General features: G+C 38.0%; 1 protein-coding gene across 2 annotated transcripts in view; it reads right to left on the bottom strand.

The window, feature by feature from the left end:
* topaz1 (testis and ovary specific TOPAZ 1) overlaps positions 1–18,168 on the bottom strand; it is a 66,451-nt gene that overhangs the window by 31,570 nt on the left and 16,713 nt on the right. The window contains exons 3-15 of one of the 2 annotated variants that reach the window (XM_061882564.1): positions 13,478–13,527; positions 13,271–13,374; positions 13,144–13,190; positions 13,015–13,076; positions 9,512–9,570; positions 8,038–8,124; positions 4,196–4,253; positions 3,980–4,131; positions 3,792–3,884; positions 3,627–3,730; positions 3,476–3,545; positions 1,351–1,522; positions 1,166–1,266 (exon numbers count right to left, since the gene is read on the bottom strand). In XM_061882564.1, the coding sequence (XP_061738548.1) occupies positions 1,166–1,266; positions 1,351–1,522; positions 3,476–3,545; positions 3,627–3,730; positions 3,792–3,884; positions 3,980–4,131; positions 4,196–4,253; positions 8,038–8,124; positions 9,512–9,570; positions 13,015–13,076; positions 13,144–13,190; positions 13,271–13,374; positions 13,478–13,527 (1,159 nt within the window). The remainder of the gene's footprint in view (positions 1–1,165; positions 1,267–1,350; positions 1,523–3,475; positions 3,546–3,626; positions 3,731–3,791; positions 3,885–3,979; positions 4,132–4,195; positions 4,254–8,037; positions 8,125–9,511; positions 9,571–13,014; positions 13,077–13,143; positions 13,191–13,270; positions 13,375–13,477; positions 13,528–18,168) is intronic. The other variant, XM_061882565.1, reaches the window with a different exon arrangement.

The raw sequence follows: 18,168 nt of genomic DNA, 5'->3' as shown, positions 1-18,168 counted from the left end.
GGACAGCCTGTTTTCACGTCCGCTTTCCCACAATATAAACTGCGTGCCTGCCCAATGACGTTATAACTGTGGAATGATCGAGGGCGAGTTCTTGGTTTCTTATGTGGGTTTATTGTTAGGCAGTTTCATTAACGTCCTCCCAGCGCGGTAACAACACACAACAACAGCAGTCACGTTTTCGTCTACCGTAAACAGCAATGTTGTAACACTCTTAAACAGGACAATACTGCCATCTACTGTACATGCATACGGTTAGAAAAATTGTGACAGAGAATAGAACAAGGATGGACAATTTAACCCTTAACTCAACAATGAGTAGATAAGTGTTATGTGTGAGTATATGTGTAAATAAATGAAAAGTGAATATATATATATATAAAATAAAATAAATATGTATACAGTATATAGAGCTAGAATTCACTGAAAGTCAAGTATTTCTCATATATATATATATATATACATATATGAAATACTTGACTCTTAACCACGCCCCGCCCCCAACCACACCCCCTGTCCCACACACCCGACCACGCTCCCCACCCCCCACCTCCCAAAATCGGAGGTCTCAAGTTTGGCAAGTATGACTGGACCGCAGTTATAACTTAGCTAATTTTAAAATGTTGCAATACAAATGGGATTTTATAATGAAAAAAAAATATGTATTAACAAACAAAAGTAGCAGTATTGATTCCCAGGTACTGGGAATTGGTACCGTAACATTTCAATTGTACAACTTGCATGTCAGAAAATTCCTACGATAAGAAGGCGTTGTTTTTAAACAAAATGTTTATGTCGGTGCAAGTACTGGTAAAAATGTCAAGTAAAGCAATCAGCATCCTGATATGGCACACCTATGAGGTGGATGGATTCTCCCAGCAAAGGATAAGTGCTCAGCAACATATTTAGGAACAATATTTCAAGGGTTAAGCCCTTTGTCTACATCAACAACATTTTAGATGTTTGACCTTAGCTCATTAATGATGGGAGCAAAAACAAGAGTTTGTACTTCTGTTTAATTTGGATTTTGGCTTAGTTTTTTTGTATTTACAATAAAAACAGTGGAGTCCTAAATTCCAACATATGATTCCTATTTAAGATTGTCATATTTATTGAAAGAACATTGAGTGTGATGAGAGTGAGACTTATGATGGAGTAGTTGACATACCTTAGCCCACTGCTTTCTTTTATAGTATCTTAGCATGAGGGACACTCCAATCCTCCCAAACAAATTCATCAACACAGACTTGGGACTTTCTTTTTGACAAACTGCAAACAAATGTCATTAGATTGTGATATGTTTGTATTCACAAGGCCAACAAGACATGCAAGTAGAATGTTTGCAGTGCTTACTTGTCTCAGCGAAGGCGGCAAAGGGCAGAGACATCTTGTCCTTGCTCTCCAACAGAAGTGCCACACTGATGTGACTGCTGATGCGCTCCAGTTGGCTGCCATCTTGGCAGGATGCGCAAATGGAGCAAAAAACCTCTGCCATCTGGCACCAGTCCTCCAGCTTGGCGCTAAGCTGCCATAAATGATAAATGTTGGCAACTACACATCCCATTCCATACATACATACGGACACACATATGTATGTATATACATATATATATATATATATATATATATATACGCACATATATATACAAACCCTGTTTCCATATGAGGTGGGAAATTGTGTTAGATGTAAACATTAACAGAAAACAATGATTTGCAAATCATTTTCAACCCATATTCAGTTGAATATGCTACAAAGACAAAATATTTGATGTTCAAACTGACAAACTTTCTTTTTTTTGCAAATAATCATTGACTTTAGAATTTGATGCCAGCAACACGTGACAAAAAAGTTGGGAACGGTGGCAATAAATACTTATAAAGTTGAGGAATGCTCATCAAACACTTATTTGGAACACCCCACAGGTGTGCAGGCTAATTGAGAACAGGTGGGTGCCATAAATGGGTATAAAAATAGCTTCCCAAAAAATGCTCAGTCTTTCACAAGAAAGGATGGGGCGAGGTACACCCCTTTGTCCACAACTGCATGAGCAAATAGTCAGGCAGTTCAAAAACAACGTTTCTCAAAGTGCAATTGTAAGAAAATTAGGGATTTCAACAGCTGCGGTACATAATATCATCAAATGGTTTAGAGAATCTGGAGAAATCACTCCACGTAAGCGGCATGGCCGGAAACCAACATTGAATGACCGTGACCTTCCATCCCTCACACGACACTGTATCAAAAACCGACATCAATCTCTAAAAGATATCACCACATGGGCTCAGGAACACTTCAGAAAACCACTGTCACTAAATACAGTTGGTCGCTACATCTATAAGTGCAAGTTAAAGCTCTACTATGCAAAGCAAAAAACATTTATCAACAACATCCAGAAACGCTGCCAGCTTCTCTGGGCCCGAGATCATCTAAGATGGACTGATGCAAAGTGGAAAAGTGTTCTGTGGTCTGACGAGTCCACATTTCAAATTTTTGGGGGGAATATTCGACGTCGTGTCATCCGGACCAAAGGGGAAGCAAACCATCCAGACTGTTATCGACGCAAATTTCAAAAGCCAGCATCTGTGATGGTATGGGGGTGCATTAGTGCCCAAGGCATGGGTAACTTACACATCTGTGAAGGCACCATTAATGCTGAAAGGTACCTATGGGTTTTAAAACAACATATGCTGCCATCTAAACGACGTCTTTTTGATGGAAGCCCCTGGTTATTTCAGCAAGACAATGCCAAGCCACATCCAGCAAGTGTTACAACAGCGTGGCTTTGTAAAAAAAAGAGTGCGGGTACTTTCCTGGCCCGCCTGCAGTCCAGACCTGTCTCCCATCGAAAATGTGTGTCGCATTACGAAGCGTAAAATACAACAGCGGAGACCCCGGACTGTTGAACGACTTTTTTTGAACACTTTCAAAGCTTCAACAATTCCTCAATTCCCAAACGTTTACTGAGTGCTGTTAAAAGAAAAGGTGATGTAACACACTGGTGAACGTGCAATTTCCCAACTTCTTTGTCACGTGTTGCTGGCATCAAATTCTAAAGTTAATGATTATTTGCAAAAAAAAAAAATGTTTATCATTTTAAACATCAAATATGTTGTCTTTGTAGCATATTCAACTGAATATGGGTTGAAAATGATTTGCATATCATTGTATTCGGTTTATATTTACATCTAACACAAATTACCAACTCAGATGGAAACGGGGTTTGTATACCTGTATGGATCTATCCATCCATCTATCTACTTTATCTATCTATCGAGAGATCTATCTATACACTCAAGAACACACAATTATTTTAATATAATGTGGTCCCTGAGGATAGAGAAAGAGAGAGATATATATATATCTCCACACACACACACACACACACACACACACACACACACAAACATCTTATAATCCTTAGTGGTCCTGGAGTCGAGCTTTGGGGACCCATGTTCTAGTTGATTGAGGGGGACTAACCTCTATCTCAATAATGTAGGACAAGGTCATGTAGTCCAACATGGGCACCCTGCTGGATGAAGTACATAACCTTCGACAGCAAAAGAAAAATCAGAATGCATGTCAATTTGGTGCACATAGCAAAACATTGAGGTAAACAAAGAAAACCTACCAATGGTTTGTGGAAGTAGTGGTAAACGTACTCTGCTGGAATTCAGGATAGTTTTTAACGCTGTCAAAGCAGTCCAAGCTCAGCAATAAGTTTGCACAGGCCATCTGTGGATAAATCCAAGGTTGAAAATGCATAGAAAGACCAGATGCTGAGATCTTCATGTACCTTGTAAGAAAGCTGTGTGACTTGAGCTACAAAGCTGCTCAAACTTCTCTCTCTCACAACATTGAAGAGAGCGCGCAGGAACTCATGGTTGGGCTACCAGAGGAGAGACAATTTGTCTTTCATCGGCATGCACAAAAGCAAGCTTTGGCGCCACCTACTGGTTGGCAACACGCATTGCACCCACTGACCGCTATGTTGTGAGCCAAGCTGACGCTGAGAACTGACAAGACATCAGACACCAGGCCTGCTTCGAGCAGGGCCCACAGGAGCGATAGAAAGACTGGCTTGGAGAAAAAGCTCCCTGGAGCATTATTCTGGTAGTAGCCTGTGAAGACAGCGCCTGCAAACAAGAAATATATGGAATACATCATTGTGGAGCTGAGAAGGTACGTTAAAACTCATACCTGCTTTGTGGACGCACGTAGGATTTCTGATGAAGCGTGTCACAGTGTCCACACACAACTGGACAGCAGAACAAATGTGATCAAGTCAAGCTTCACATCAAACTAATACATCCAAGCATGCCTCCAATTCAACACCATTACAACCGTACAAAAATAAATAACCAGGAATTTTATGTATTATTCCTACAATAGCGTGTGGAAAGTTTTTGTCCAAAATATAGCCATGATGCTGTAATGAAAAAAGTGCTTATGGGGAGCCCTCCTAGAGTGGTGTCCAAAGTCAGGCCCGCAGTGACACCTGTTCAAAATATTACCACAAAAAACAGGTGTCATGTAACAAGAAAATGTTGCAATCTTGACATTAACACAACTCTGCAATGTAGGCAGTTTTGTGTCACTTTTTAACTGCTATTGCTGCAAAAATTCAGAAAACTTAAACTAACCGACAAATCTGAAGTTGATCTAAAGATTTCAGCGTTGAAAGTAAAAAATGAAATACATTGACATTTAACTAGTTTTTAACACTTTTTGAGTGGGGGCCTTTTGGATCCCAGAGACCTTTAGTCAGATTTTCCGTAAACTTGATATATATATATATATATATACATACACACACACACACACACATATATATATATAAATATACATATATACATATACACATACATATAAATATACATACATACATAGAAATATATATATATATATATACACACATAAATATATATATAAACAGACAGTATATATAGACAAATATGTATACACATACATACAGATATATACATATACATATATAGATATATATACAAATATATATATATCTATACATCGAGATATATATATATATAAATATATATCGATATAGATATAAACACATATACATATATATACACACACATATACATACATATATATATAAATACACATATACATACATACATATATATATACACACACATATACATACATATATATATACACATATACATACATACATATATATACACACATATACATACATATATACACATATACATACATATATATACACACATATATATATATACACATATATACACATATACATACATATATATACACACAAACATACATATATACACACATATATATATATACACACACACACATACATACATACATACATACATATATATATATATACACACACACACACACATACAGTATGTATACATATATATATATACACACACACACACACATGTATATATATATATATATATATATATATATATATATATATATATATATATATATATATATATATATATATATATATATATATATATTCAAGCTTTGGGGAACATTTTTTTCACTTTTTTTTTACATTTGTTTATTGAACTTTTGGGACAAAACAGCACAGAAATACAATTCAATACAAATTAAATGTTTCTAACTCTACAATAGTCTTATTTGGCATTGAACAAGGTAACATTAAAGAATGGCACAGGAGGACACAAACGCTAGCAACATGAAATAGACTAATATTCATTATACTCCTAGGCTCGGATATCGGCGTGAGGATGTAAATATCCAGATGTATGCAGATCACACTGTTATTTACGGTTGCCAGAATCCTTCCAGCAGACATGGAGAAGGTGGCAAGATGCTTATTGACTCTTGTCTTACATTAAACATTAAGAAAACGGCAACAATGTATTTTGTAAACAAATGTAAAATGTCACTTTCCAAATATAACTGTCAATAAGGAAAAATATATATTACCTTGGTGTCATTTTAGAGCCAACACTTGGCTTTAAAAAACATATCAAAAAGGTGTGCCAGTCTTAAATACAACATGAAAATGTTCAAATGTATCAGAAGTTCATTAACACTGGAGGCAGCTCAAACTTATTTTAATGCAAGGATTATGTCTCCATTTTATTGTTGTATAACATGTTGGTCCCAGGCAAGCAAAATGACACTTTGCACAAACAATCGCTCAAAATCCTTGACCTAAAACCACACCACCAACTTCACTGTTTAGTTCTCCAAAAACATAGACCGTTTCACTTAGCTAACATGTAAAGATTAGCATCACCACCAATGGCCCATGGAATCCTAAAGAACACTTCACCAGCGCCACTTAAGCATTTTGTCCAGTTTACATTTGCTGTGACAACTACAAACACACGAGCCTCCACCAGGGGGCAGTGTAGCTTATTTTGCACAATCAGCCTTTTTATATCAAGCGATCAAGGAATGGAACAACCTCAAAAAGAACTTGAAAAGTCTAACAGATGACACTTCATTCACAGCTGAAGGTAAAAAGTGGCTTTGGAGCAATCAAAGCTGCCAACACGGTCACTAAGGTGCGCACTATGATTGATACATTTACTTCATGTGTATTATATTCATCCATGAGTATTTTGTAGTAAACTGTGAGGTTAAAATCCTGGTTGTCTGTGAACAAGACATACTTGCCAACCTTGAGACCTCCGATTTTGGGAGGTGGGGGCGTGGTCAGGGGGAGGGCGGGGCATGGTCGGGGGCGGAGTATATTTACAGCTAGATTCACTAAGTCAAGTATTTCATATATATATACACATAAATAAAATAAATACTTACATTTCAGTGTTCATTTATTTACACATTTACAGACACATAACACATCTACTAATTGTTGACTTAAGGGTTGAATTGTCCATCCTTGATTTTCTAACCATATGCATGTACAGTAGATGGCAGTATTGTCCTGTTTAAGAGTGTCACAACAATGCTGTTTACGTCAGACGAACTGCTTTACGGTAGACGAAAACGGACTGCTGTTGTTGTGTGTTGTTACCGCGCTGGGAGGACGTTAATGAAACTGCCTAACAATAAACCCACATAGGAAACCAAGAACTCGCCCTCGATCATTCTACAGTTATAACGTCCTTGGGCAGACATGGGAAAGCGGACGTGAAAACAGGCTGTCGAGATGTCACCCAGGTCCCCCTGGAGCTGGAAGGGGCGTGGCCTCCAGCTCCGCTTGAATTACGGGAGAAAAATTGTCCCGGGAGGTTTTCTGGAGAGGCGCTGAATTTCGGGAGTCTCCCGTAAAATCCGGGAGGGTCGGCAAGTATGGAACAAGAGAATGTATTGTCTTTGTGTGATGATGTAAATGAGGGGTGGTTGTATTGTATATTAAGTATGTGTCCAAGAAATGGCATTTTATGACTTTTCTTAATTTGATTACACGCTCTTGTATGATTTTATTGTTATAATATTTTTGCATGATTTTTGTATCTCTTTAATTTAGCTAGCCAGGGACTATTTAGCTATAATCTGGTGCAGAGCATATCTGTCTTTGAGCTTAATGTTTCTGTGCACTGTCCCTTCAAATAAAGATTCAACTACTACATTCCATAGTGGAGAACTTATATGGTTGCAATGCAGGTTTTATATATAATAACAGAAGTAAAACAAACATGATTCAGAAATAATGCATATTGCACAATGTATACATAAAATACAAATAAAACGCTGAAATAGTTGATGGTAATCACATAAGCGCGTTGTAAAGTCACTAGCACAGCTATACATTGCTAACATTACATTTAAACAGATAGTATAGTCTATACACTAAATAAAAACAGTCATGCCTTATTTTAAGATATGTAGTAAAGCCTTTTAGGTGGTGCATTCAGGCGTCTAAAAAGAATTAAATAATTTCCCTTACAATTGATGCTTATAAACAGGCTCTTAACTGGGACACGTATGGCCGCTATAATGAGACTTAAAAAGTCCATGACATTTAACCCTAATGCTTGCAATGTATATGGGAAAGATGTTCTTCATCAACGGTGTGATTGATAGTTTACCTTCTCATCGCCCTCCTTAGGAACATGCAGGAAGCGGCACACCTTAAAGCCACAGGACTCTGATTCACTGAAGAAGAGTCTGCAGTACTGAATGTTTAATGGAGGTAAAAGAAGATCTCACATTACTCAAATGACTTGTTCAAATTGGAAACATTCTGAAACCAAAGCATGAATATTTATAAAGCTACTGACTTCAATGCAGCAGCCTGTATATTTACATTAGCTCTGATATGAATGACAAAAGGGTTTGCTCGACCCTCACTTCATGCTCACTTTTATTAACTCCAGCCTTTAGCATGATTACATCCATGTGGTCCAAGAATACAGGGGGGTTTTTAGCAAATGTTGGCAGGTATTTGGAGTAATACAATCTTCACAGAAGCCCACCGACATTCACCGTATTTCCTTAAATTGCCGCCGGAGCGCTAATTAATTTAAAACCTCTTCTCACTCCTGCGCTTACCAAAGGCATGCGGTAAAGGTAAGCATGCGCTAATTATTTTAAAACCTCTTCTCACTCCGGCACTTACCAAAGGCATGCAGTAAAAATTTGAGTGTGATGTAAGGATGCCATCATGAAAAGCACCTTCAATAAAAAAAAACGTTATTATGGTCTTACCTTTACTTATAAATTAAGTCCATGCCAGCTCCTTCTGATCAAAAGCATCGATAACTTGTTTATAGAAGTCTTCCTTATCTTTCTTAAGTTTTAAAAGTCTTTCTGTCTTGATGGAGATATTCCTTTATTACCTCCTGCTTCGATTGAAAGCCCAGTTTAGAGAACTGCTATCAGACCGCTGCTATCAGTTAGCTCGGCTCGCTCAAGTGCGGGCGACGACAGAATTACCCTCGTACAACTCCCCCTCCCGTTCTGCTCCATGGGTAATCTCTTTATCCCGCCATTGCCACCATGAAGTGTTATTGTGTAAATAATACACTGGGTATTTAGGACTGGAACATGCTTTATTTCAGCCCGGTTGTTTACATAACCAGCATAGGAGTGTTACATCCTAAAAAGTCCGTCGTACACCCCCCGCGTCACTCATTGTCACTTCTTCTGCAGGCGAATAGTCGTAAGAAGGATCACTAGCGCCCTCTACCACCAGGAGGCAGGAGTCATTTAATGACTCATATTTGACACACGCAGCTACGGTATATTAATAAAACATAGCTGCTTACTGTTCTTTTTAGCATATTCAATAGCTTGGACTTTAAAACCTACTGAATAGCTCTGAATCTTCTTCCCTTTATGCGATTTCAAATTACCGGTATTGAAATCAGCCTCCTCCATTTGGAAAATGATGACAGAGGAAGTGTCACTCGTGACGTGACGAGTTTGACCCGGCGGTAATACTAAGCATGCGCTAATTATTTTGCAAAGCGAGTTTAACCCAGCAGTAATTCAAGGCAGGCGCATACTATATTCAAGGAAATACTGTAATATAGGAAGGGGAAATAGTGGTAGAATACTTACAGAAGCTGTTTTTTTACATCCAATATCTCTCTTGTTTGCAGATTTTGGCATCCATGGACCTGATTAAGGGACAGAAGAGACATTCAATAACACTTCCAGGGGAGCCTCCGTGCCACATTTGGATATTGGCTTGCATCTGAACTCTTCCATACTGTATGAGATCTGATACAAGCAATCCTGCATTTCCTCTATTTTACTCAAGTCATTTACAAAAAGGTAAACATGCTAGCCTATAGGTTACTCGGAGCGAGCAGCAACACAACAGCTAAGCACACAATAGCACACAAGCTAGACATATGCAATTGTCATAGGACAATATTGCAGTGTGAAACTGCACTTTTGTCAATATTAACAAGTATAATTGCATATTAATTACACACACGAAGTCTCCAAGAGAGAAGCTTATTAAAAAGTATCCAGTAAAATCATTCAACTTACTGCATCATGAATTTAAACCAATGGATTATTGTGGCCACTCAGTGGCACCAAATAAAAAAACTATAGCGACGACGTCTCCTTTTAAAGTCAGCATAAATCCATCCAGACAGTGAATAAATATGTTTGTATTTTTCATACCTACCATTTGTTCTCTGTTTAAAACGTTTCACTTCATCAAACATTCCACACTACAAAATAATACAAGTATGATTCCAACTGATATCATATAAATATTGGTATCAAGTCAGAAGTAAAGTGAATTATATTTGTATTGCGCTTTTCTCTAGTGACTCAAAGAGTTTTACATAGTGAAACCCACTATCTAAGTTGAAAAAAGTGTGAGTGGCACTGGGAGCAGGTGGTTAAAGTATCTTGCCCAAGGACACATCGGCAGTAACTAGGATGGTGGAAGAGGGGATCGAACCTGGAACCCTAAAGTTGCTGGCACGGCCACTTTTCCAACCGAGCCACTTTGCCTCTACGAACTACAACAACTACAGGTAGTGTTGCATTTGCCAATTAAAATATGTGTCCATGTGTCCTGCCTGCACTCACGCAGCGCACTAAACTACAGTGGGTAGGGATGCACCGATTAATCGGTAACCGAATATATTCGGCCGAATATGGACAAAAAAAGCCACATTCGGCCTTCGGTGGAATGAGTTAAAAACAAGGCCGAATAGTGGCGTGTGACGCAATTTTTTGACGCGGTGACGCAATCAACCAACGTGCAGTGACGTTGGGATATGTTGTGTACCTGTATAAGTGTATGAGGTTACAAGCACACACTTATTGAGATTTAGTGGGGCCTCTGTACACATTATTAGCCTGTTGTGTAGGCTACCTGTATAAGTGTATGAGGTTACAAGCACACACTGAATTGAGATTTACTTAAGCCTTCTGTTTACATTATTAGCATATCTACTGTGGCTAAGCAGACTTTTGCCAAAAGGACAATAATTCATTTGTTGTGGGTTTATCCACTTTAATGCACTTTATTTTTTTTTGGAATGCATGTTTTGTTTGAAGGCCTAATATAAATGAAAAACTGTGCTTTTTTTGAAAAGCAAAGACTACTGGAATATTAAAAAAATGTCAATATTCAATAAAAAATTACTTTATTTGAAAAACATGTCTAAATATTTTTTCTAGGCTATTTATGCAATATTAAATTTTTTTTTGAAAAACTGCATTCATTATTCGGTATTCGGCCTTTGGCCAAGCGTTTAAATTTTATTCGGCTTCGGCCACAAATTTTAATTTCGGTGCATCCCTAACAGTGGGTCTGCCTTTTGGCCTCTTTTGCCTTTTGACAAGTTTTGTCCATTTGGCTAATTCAAAATGAGGCCTAAACAGACAACACAGCAATGTAAAAAGGAATACGGCAAAAAAAAAAAAACTTTTTGCGAGGAGTAAACTAATGGCGCTCACAAGTATGGAAGAATCAACCAAACAGGCTTTGTACCGCAGCAAGTTGTACTTGTGATGAGACCAGACTTTTCTGGAAAAATATGCCAAAGCAGGCTTATTTCACAGCAGAGGAGAAGAGCTACCTCTCGTTCAGTAGCACCCCTTCAAAGCACACACACGGCCCCTTCCCCCCGATCACTCCCTTTCCTCCCTTGGTCTCTCTACTACTTTTTGTCAGCTCCTCCATTTCCAACGTTATTGTACCGTATTTCCCGCACTATAAAGCGTACCTAAAAACCTCAAATTTCCTCAAAAGCTGAAAGTGCGCCTTATATATGGACCCATATTGAGCCACAATAAGCGGTAAAAAATGGATGGAGGTCTGCAACGACGGTAAGCAGTCGCCAACTCCGTTTTCCCCCGTAGAAGAAGAAGTGCGCTTCTTTTACGGTAAGCAGCCGCCAACTTCCTTTCCCTCGTAGAAGAAGAAGCGTGCGGTGCATGCTGGGATATATGACTGCGGGAGGCGTGCCGTTTCTGTGTTTATGTAAAGACCCCAAAATGGCTCCTAATAAGAGACACGCTTACGACGCAGAGTTTGAACTCAAAGCGATCAGTCACACAGTAGAACACGGGAATAGAGCAGCAGCCAGAGAATTTAACATTAACAGCAGCGACACTGACTCCTTTAATGACGACTTTGACGAGACGGAGCCGGGCATGTTGGATGCCGTATTCACCCAACTGTTTGATTGGAACACTGAAGAAGAAGAATTTGAGGGATTCGTGGATGAGGAATAACTTAATAAAGTGAGCTTTACATGTTTATTTTGTGTGTTGTGTGACATTATCGTTTGAGCAACGTTGAGTTATTGATATAATATTGTTTTGGACTATTTCGAGTGTTACTATATTGTGATTGCACTAACGTTTGATTTACCGTAACAGTACTAAGACTGTTTTTACGTGTTTGTTGAATCGGGGAAAATAATAAAACAGCTGTTTATTTATTTTGGGAGTGAAAAACGTCAGAACGTTGGTTTGTAATCTATTAATAAAGTTTGACTGACCTATCTGACTGTTTTGTTGATATTCCCTTTAGCGCAGCTCCATCTAAAGGATGCATAACGTAACCCACGCCTCTACTGTAGCATCTATTCTATGCGCCTTGTAATGCGGTGTGCCTTATATATGAACGTTTTAAAATATGCCATTTATTGAAGGTGCGCCTTATAGTGCAGAAAATATGGAAAGTGGATTGTACTTTTAAAAATGTTTATTGTTGTAGCAATATCATGGTTAAAGTGAAGGATTTTTGTGTGGGCCCCAAAAGGGACTCCTTGTGTGTGTTAGCAGAGACAGCAGCTGCTGGTTGTTGTTTTGGCTTATTTATTAAAGATAAAGTTGATCCATCACCTCATTGATATGCTTGTATGACAGTACTGAATAGAACCTTATATTGTGTTCCAAGTGTACAAATCTTGACTAAAATATGGACTTTTGTTGAGGCTCCAACCATTGTTTATATTTACATTGTTTCTCATAAAGAAATTTGCTTCACCGTATAAACTTTTCGATTTACGAACCCTGTCCAGGAACCAATTAAGCTGCTAAATGGGGGTTCCACTGGACTACAATGCTGCTTTGTCACTCACCATTTTTCCAAGTGCAAAGATGAGGTATGGGATTGTGTGATTGGTTCTGGATGGGCTGCTGTCTGTTTAGAAAAATAAAATAAAAGGCATAAAAAAATGCAACGCTAACTGAAATGTGAAAAAACAAACCTTTCCTGGCCTCCATTGATTCGATTTTTGTAGGCTTCATACTTGCCCTGTTCATGGACAGGAGAGCGTGACACAGTTTACATGTTTTTACCAAACACATGTGTTTATGATATTAGAGCCCAATTACCATTGGCCTGGTTTGTCTATCTGTGACAAAGGATGTGTCCTTTTGGCTTTTGGGGCAAATATTATTGCCATTCTGAGGCCTCCAGGGTCGGCTGATGCTTTCCTCTGTAAAGTTGAAAACTGCATGATTATCATCAGATGACAGTTCCTTCATGTCAAACAATAATAACACCCTGTGATACACAACTTATTGTGTACCATGTCCTACCATGGACGTCAGGGCTGCCACATGGAAACTTGATATTAACAGGGGTCCATCTGAAACACAAGTAATGTAATGACTTGTATATGCTTCTTTCACACTCCCTATGTGCACACAATGCCTTGCTAGTACACAGTAGACTGCTCTAACCATACCCTCAAAGTTGAAAAACTATCAGAAAATATAATTAATGCCTAATGGACAATTACTAGTCTGTCCCCTTAATGTGTGTACCAAATTCAGTGGGGCACGAGCCCAACTCCTTAAAAGGGAACTGCACTTTTTGGGGGAATTGTGCCCATCGTTCACAATCATGAGACAAAAACGCACATTTTTTTTTTAGGATTTTAAAGATGATTAAAAAAATGCTTGAAAGATGCAGCTAACGGAGGTCACCGTTGAAGCCTTTCAAGTCCTCTAAAACCATATTAAAAGCCTCCTTCATTCTATTATGTACACACTGCAAGTAGATATACAACGTAGTAACAGACCCATTCGTAACAGTCTGTAATAAGTACAATATACACACTGCTAGTATATATATCATGTAGTAACAGACACCTTCATAACAATATGTATTATGTACAATATACACACTGCAAGTACATATTTATAATGTAGTAACAGACCCCTTCATAACAATATGTAATATATACAATATACACACTGCAATCATATATATACTGTAGTAACAGACACCTTCATAACAATTTGTATTATGTACAATATACACACTGCAAGTACATATTTATAATGTAGTAACAGACCCCCTCATAACAATATGTAATATATACAATATACACACTGCAATCATATATATACTGTAGTAACAGACACCTTCATAACAATTTGTATTATGTACAATATACACACTGCAAGTACATATTTATAATGTAGTAACAGACCCCCTCATAACAATATGTAATATATACAATATACACACTGCAAGCATATATATAATGTAGTAACAGACACCTTCATAACAACATGGAATGTGTACAATATACACACAGCAAGTATATATATATATATATATATATATATATATATATATATATATATATATATATATATATATATATATATATATATATATATATATCCATCCATCCATTTTCTACCGCTTATTCCCTTTCGGGGTCGCGGGGGGCGCTGGCGCCTATCTCAGCTACAATCGGGCGGAAGGCGGGGTACACCCTGGACAAGTCGCCACCTCATCGCAGGGCGAACACAGATAGACAGACAACATTCACACTCCCATTCACACACTGGGGCCAATTTAGTGTTGCCAATCAACCTATCCCCAGGTGCATGTTTTTGGAAGTGGGAGGAAGCCGGAGTACCCGGAGGGAACCCACGCATTCACGGGGAGAACATGCAAACTCCACACAGAAAGATCCCGAGCCTGGATTTGAACCCAGGACTGCAGGACCTTCGTATTGTGAGGCAGACGCACTAACCCCTCTGCCACCGTGAAGCCCATATATATATATATATATATATATATATATATATATATATATATATATATATATATATATATATATATATATATATATATATATATATATATAGTTGTGTGTGTGTGTTACTACATTATATATATGCTTGCAGTGTGTATATTGTGCATATTGTTATGAAGGAGTCTGTTACTACATTATATATATGTACTTGCAATGTGTATATTGTACATAATACATATTGTTATGAAGGTGTGTGTTACTACATGTTATACTGTATATACTTGCAGTGTGTGTATTGTACATATTACATATTGCTATGAAGGTGTCTCTTACTCCATTATATATATATATATATATATAGTAACAATATGTAATATGTACAATATACACACTGCAAGTATATATATAATGTAGTAACAGACACCTTTATAACAATATGTAATGTGTACAATATACACACTGCAAGTATATGTATAATGTAGTAACACACACCTTCATAACAATATGTAATATGTACAATATACAAACTGCAAGTATATATATCATGTAGTAACACACACCTTCATAACAATATGGAATGTGTACAATATACACACTGCAAGAATATACATCATGTAGTAACAGACACCTTCATAACAATATGTATTATGTACAATATACACATTGCAAGTACATATATATAATGTAGTAACAGACACCTTCATAACAATATGTAATATATACACACTGCAAGCATATATATCACGTAGTAACAGACACCTTCATAACAATATGTAATATGTACAATATACACACTGCAAGCATATACATATAATGTAGTAACACACACCTTCATGACAATATGGAATGTGTACAATATACACACTACAAGTATATGTATCATGTAGTAACACACACCTTCATAACAATATGTAATATGTACAATATACACACTGAAAGCATATATATATATAATGTAGTAACACACACCTTCATAACAATATGTAATATGTACAAAATACACACTGAAAGCATATATATATATCATGTATTAACATACGCCTTCATAACAATATGTAATATGTACAATATTTACTGTAATCATTTTAATAAGAGGGATGATTTATTTTGCACAATGATTACCGTTTCCATAGCAGCGCACGTCTGACTTCTGGCAACAGATGTGAGCTCCTACTTCCCGAAACAAACGTGTGTTTGTGTTCTAATCATGGCAGAATCAATAACAGACAACTATTTTTGGACAAATGAGGATTCACAGCCTTATATTTTTGAGGCTTAACATACTAAGAATGAACTAGTGCTTATCGAAGCCAGCACAAAGGAGGGTAGAGAGGGAGGTGAACGTGACAATGCTAAAAATGTGGAACTTGGAGCCAAACCAGTTTGACATGAATGGGATGCTTACCCAAATTAACCGGAAAAACCATCCACGGCCAGCTGGACCAAACGCACAACTATCGATTGAGTGTGTCACTTTAAAATTAATTACAACACACGCAGCACGTCATGCGTGTTATTACAACTACGGTACAGCCACTGTCTGGCTCGCTGTGCACAAACAAAACATGAAATGTGGACAAATACTTTGCAAAGTATTGGCCCATATTTTATGATACATATTCATTCATGTTTCACATTTCACAAAAAATTAACAATCATATTACAGAACCTGCAGATACTGTAATGATTGTTCATGTTTTTAAGTCAGTACAGATTGTTGTCCTATCGCAGTGTTGGGCAATACAAACTCAAACACGTTTTGTGTTGTCGTAGAAGCTAGCTTATCTGTTTCCATAGAGAGCTTTTATGGCTAATAACCGAAGGATGCCATTTGTCACTGGGCTAGAAAAAGAGATCCTCAGTGTTCACTCTTATAACAAACACGTCGTTACGCCTTGGTTATTATACAGGTTACGGAACGTAAATGAAGTATTGTTGACGGTTTTTGAATGCATTTCTAAAGAAATTCAGGAGTTAAAATTGATTGCTCCAATTTTCTCTCTGGCACTAATCGAGGGTGGACGCTCCCCTTTCTTCTCCCTTATCTCTTCTGCTTGCTTCTTTGTCTTGTCTTAATTTTTTTGTTGCCTCTTTTTGCACTGCTCTCCAAATCTAAACATTGGAACTTTAACTGGTCACAACAAAATTGACAAGATCTTGGGTTTGGGGGAACCTGCTGTCGTGACGAAGTAGTTGTTGCTGGACACACCACGGATTCTTGGAAGAAGGAGTGCCGCGTGGCTGGCGGCACTTTTCTGTCGAGGACGTGAAGATATCTACCTATTCGGAATTATGACAACAGGACATCTGCTGATTGGAGTAAGCCTTGCTCTGGTTTGTCGACAAATTGAAAGTTGCTGGCAATCTTCAAAGTACCCCAAAGCTGCCACAAATGATTGGAGGATGCGGGAAGAACTGTGGATCACATCGGACTGTTTACCCTGCAGTTTTTGAGGACCAGTCATAGACAATTTAGAGTGGAAAGCAAATTTGATTTTCACCCGCATACAAAACATTCTAACTTGGATTGTTTCCCTGGCTTCGAGACTCTCCGGAAGGACAGTGCGGCGAAGACACAACAAACTCCCTTCTTGTCTCCCATGGACACACACCTGTTGGTGTTGACTTTGGACTACCAACTGCACAATACATCAAGGCCACGGAACAGAGACACACTACGGGCTTACACACACACACACACATCCACAAAAATATACGCCACACATACACACTCCACCCCCCCAACCCAACACCCTCGACGCAAATCCCATAGGGGTGATGAATGGATGGTCAGCGCCTGAGAGCTGCAGCTTACCATAATGACCCCAAACTCCCTTCCTTCTGTTGCTAGATATCTCGAGATGTATGTTGTAATATGTATATGTGCTTTGCTATGGAGGTTTTTTTCCCCACTCCAGACTGGGCCCCCTTAGGAGCCCAGTCTAGATTGTATTTTTTTACTCATCCTTTCCCCAGCGTTTACCTTTTTCCCATCTTTTACGGGGCGCCATATCAGCGTTTTTGTTCTGTAACCCAGTACACTGTTTGTTTGTCTAATCTTGAACAGGTTTGTGCTGAAAACAAAGTTGTGTTGTACTTGTGCAATGACAATAAAGACCTATCCTGTCCTACTGTAGCTGCATTGCTTACCACCGAGAACGAGACCATTTTTACATGTTAGACTGCAACCATATCTTTTTTCTTTTCGTCTCTCGTAATGATTGTGAACGATCG

Source organism: Nerophis ophidion, linkage group LG21 (assembly GCF_033978795.1).
Source record: "Nerophis ophidion isolate RoL-2023_Sa linkage group LG21, RoL_Noph_v1.0, whole genome shotgun sequence".
Lineage (NCBI taxonomy): Eukaryota > Metazoa > Chordata > Actinopteri > Syngnathiformes > Syngnathidae > Nerophis > Nerophis ophidion.
This window is presented reverse-complemented; position numbering and strand designations above follow the sequence as displayed.